At 42.5% G+C, this 3,549-nt stretch overlaps 1 protein-coding gene across 1 annotated transcript; it reads left to right on the forward strand.

The window, feature by feature from the left end:
- Nucleotides 1-271: 271 nt before the first annotated feature.
- On the forward strand, nt 272-3,078 carry LOC112150691 (interferon-induced protein with tetratricopeptide repeats 1). Its single transcript, XM_024279154.2, has 2 exons — nt 272-553; nt 1,550-3,078. The coding sequence occupies exons 1-2, from the start codon at nt 480-482 to the stop codon at nt 2,838-2,840; spliced, it is 1,365 nt and encodes a 454-aa protein (XP_024134922.1). The 5' UTR covers nt 272-479; the 3' UTR covers nt 2,841-3,078.
- Nucleotides 3,079-3,549: the final 471 nt, after the last annotated feature.

Genomic DNA, 3,549 nt, shown 5'->3' on the forward strand with positions numbered 1-3,549 from the left:
ACGTGTGTTTAAGAACCCAAATTTGTCAAATTTGTGAATGTTTGTCAATTTTCACTTTAGGGTTCTTGAAAATGAGTTGCTTTTCATTCATGTAAATTTTACCTTTTCTTCTTCTTGCTATAGAGAATATTTCTACAGAAACAAAACCATGAAACAAACCACTGACTCCACTTGGACTTTAAACCGGCTGATAACTCAAATCAGCCAATAAAAAGAGGGTCAGTCAGATGTAATCCGCCTAGCACCAGGAAGACACTTGATAAGAGTTTTTAAGAGTAAAAGAAAAATGGATTGAAGTTTTCTCTTTTCTTTAACAGACCAGCTTTTCCTGTTAATCCTGAGGACTAACTTATCTCTGAATGTTTACTGTTGGAATCAGGGTCAAAATTATCTTTGTGTTTTCATGGGAAAAGTCCAAAAGGAGAACAGGAAATGACCTCATTTACAACAACCAAAAGGTTGAACATTGATTTGTCTTTATGACAGAGTTTAAACTTGAAGAGCACAAACCAAAGAGGCTGTTAGTCTTCAAAGACGATCGCTTGAAGATGAGGTGAGTGGTTCAGATATGTTTGCATACCTGCATGCTTTAGTGACATTATTTTCTATACATGTTCACCTAATGATGAAGTTAATCCAGATTAGTGTTTCAATCCACACATTAAAATAGGTTTCTGCTTTAATCTAATTCTGATTTGAAGTTTTCCTTTATTTTCCCACACATCAATGTCGAACAAATTTATCAAAATAGATCTTAAGCTGGGACCACGGCACCACTACAAGCTTTTACAAACAGCCTTTTTGTCAATTTAAATAAAAAGTTCTAAAAATGCAATTTTTAGTTCAAGTTTTTCCATGTATCAGATTAGGCAAATGCCACAAGAACTCGTTGAAAACACCAAAAACACACATTTAAATGGTGTAGGTCTTTAACAGGATATTCGGGTTCTTCTTTATGAATGTTTACGACACATTCTGGAGATGAAGTGGAATTTCTTTTGCAGACCTTCAGGTATTTTAGGAGTTAAATTGTTTTAAATGTTCATTCATTCATCTTCCTGACCGCTATGTCCCTTTCGGGGTCGCGGGGGTGCCGGAGCCTATCCCGGCTACTGATGGGCGAAGGCGGGGTACACCCTGGACAGGTCGCCAGTCTGTCGCAGGGCCTCAATCACAAACCCATTCACTCCCACATCCACACCTAGGGACAATTTAGAGTCACCAATCAACCTATGAAGCATGTTTTTGGACGGTGGGAGGAAGCCGGAGTCCCCGGTGAAAACCCACGCATGCACGGGGAGAACATGCAAACTCCACACGGAAAGGTCCCAGCCGGGATTCGAACCGGGGCCTTCTCGCTGTGAGGCGAGAGCGCTAACCACTGCGCCACTGTGCAGCCCTGACCTTTAAATGTATTTTATTAAAGGTAATGTTTGGATTTGTTTTTTAATTTTTGTCATTCTGTTTCCTCAACTTCATGAGGTTTAAAGTGATTAGTGCAGAAAACTTCAGACCACTCCTCTGAAGTGTGTCATGTTTCCTCCCTCAGTGCTGCTCAGAGTTCCTCCCCGGAGGAGTCTAAACTGGAGGCCCTGGAGTGTCACTTCACATGGGATCTGAATGCCAGCAGGTCCAAGCTCTGCTTCCTCAGGGACTCGCTGGAGGACATCGGCGCAGAGGGAGGGTCCAGCTGGCTGGGTCACATCTACAACCTGCAGGGGTTTGTTCATTACCAGCTGGGCTGTGAGGAAGAGGCCTTGAGATTCTTATCCAGGGCCACCGAGGCCTTCCGCCAAATGAGGAACGCTGTGTCAGATGATGGTCCCTGGTTGGTGGTGAATTACAGCAACCTGGCCTACCTGCACTACCTTCTGGGTGATCAGTCAAAAAGCCGGGATTACCTCAGTAAGGTGGACAGTCTGCTGAATGCACAGGAGGAGCTCCATCCGGAAATCTGTGCAGAAAAGGCCTGGACCCTGATGCAGTTTGACAAAAGGCAATTGGCAACAGAATACTTCCACAGAGCTGTCAGGATGCAGCCAGACATGGTGGAGTGGCAGACCGGCCGTGTTCTAGGATTAGTTGAAGACTATAAATATAGGATGAAGAGTCTGGGAGATGACATTTTGGAGAAAATGAAAATCGCCAAAGAACATGACCCAGACAACTTGCACCTTGCAGCTCTGTACCTGCAGGCCCGTGCTGCAAGAGGCCAACAGATTGAAGACGAAGCACGGGCACTGGCCAGAAGAATCTTGAGGAAGCCAGTCAGCAGCTACGGCGGCTTTGAGCCTCTACTGAGACTGTTCAGGAAGTACGTATGCATGGATGAGGCCATTGATTTAGCAGAAGAGGCTCTGCAAAGACACCCTGAGTCACGATACATGAAGAGGTGTGCAGCAATCTGCTACAAGAGGAGAATGTTTGCCCAGAAAAGCCCCCACGATCCCAAGATTCTCGACAGAGGGATCAGTCTGTGCGAGGATGTAGTTGCTCTTTACCCCGAGTCGTCTCTGAAAATGCAAATATCACTTGCGGAAATCTATGCAAAGTTTAACCAAGAAAAAGCTGATGAGATCTTCAGGGAGCTGCTAGAAAAGGATCTGGATCCCAAAGGCACACAAATGCTTTTCAACATCTATGCATCACACTTGTTCTACATCAAAAAGCAAGAGGAAGAGTCAATACATTACCTTAAGAAAGCAGCAATGATACCAACCACTACATATTTTGGTCAGAAGAGCATCGCCCAGCTGGGAAAGATTGCAGAAAAACGACGGCACCCAAAGTCCCATGAAATACAAGAGTTTCTGCAAAGTCTCCATGGTAATGGCTTCTGAGTCATGGTTTCTGAGTCATTGTTTCTAAATGGTTTATGGGTCATGTTTCAAGACTCAGGGGTGCACTGGCAATGTTAGGTTGGAGTTGTGAGGGGCTGTAAGCCAGTAAGAGAGTGTACACAAAGAGCTCTCAGCAACGTGGCGAGGTGGAGTGGGTTTCGATATCAACTCCTGCCACTCTACAGAAACTATGTCTGAGAAACCGGCACATTTTGGGTTTTTTTTCTCTGTAAAAAAATAATAATAATAATAATAATAATAGATGTGTTATTTTCTGCATTATGCTTTGAAAATTACCAAAACTTTTTCCTGCCAAAAATGTTTTTGAGATTTCATGGAAGCAGCCATTTTGAAATGAGCAAGAAAAGCTTTTCTTCTGCCCCTAGTGGAATGATGATGAACTGCAAAGAAGGGAACATGAACCAAGTAATGGCTTTTTGAGGAAAGTTTGGATAATGCTAATGAGAACTGGAACATTGAAATGTGTGTTTTGAATATGATGCGAATTGTTATAGACTAGAAGATTAATCTACTAATGTTCTGAATGTATAATGTTTTTATCTGGTATTTTTCATAGAACGTGTTGATTTGGATCAATGAATTGTGTAAATTACGTTTTCCTTGTAATAGTCAGACTTTAAATAAATGAATACTTAAATAGGCCATTTGAGCCACATTATTTCAAGAACGTTCTACCTTTTCATCTTTA

This window comes from Oryzias melastigma, linkage group LG4 (genome assembly GCF_002922805.2).
Source record: "Oryzias melastigma strain HK-1 linkage group LG4, ASM292280v2, whole genome shotgun sequence".
Classification (NCBI taxonomy): domain Eukaryota; kingdom Metazoa; phylum Chordata; class Actinopteri; order Beloniformes; family Adrianichthyidae; genus Oryzias; species Oryzias melastigma.

Excerpts from the sequence above, each read along its gene's own strand:
- LOC112150691 (XM_024279154.2), top strand. The coding sequence starts at position 480 with ATGACAGAGTTTAAACTTGAAGAGCACAAACCAAAGAGGCTGTTAGTC. Across the intron at positions 554-1,549 it reads GACGATCGCTTGAAGATGAG|TGCTGCTCAGAGTTCCTCCC; the intron begins GTGAGTGGTTCA and ends TTCCTCCCTCAG.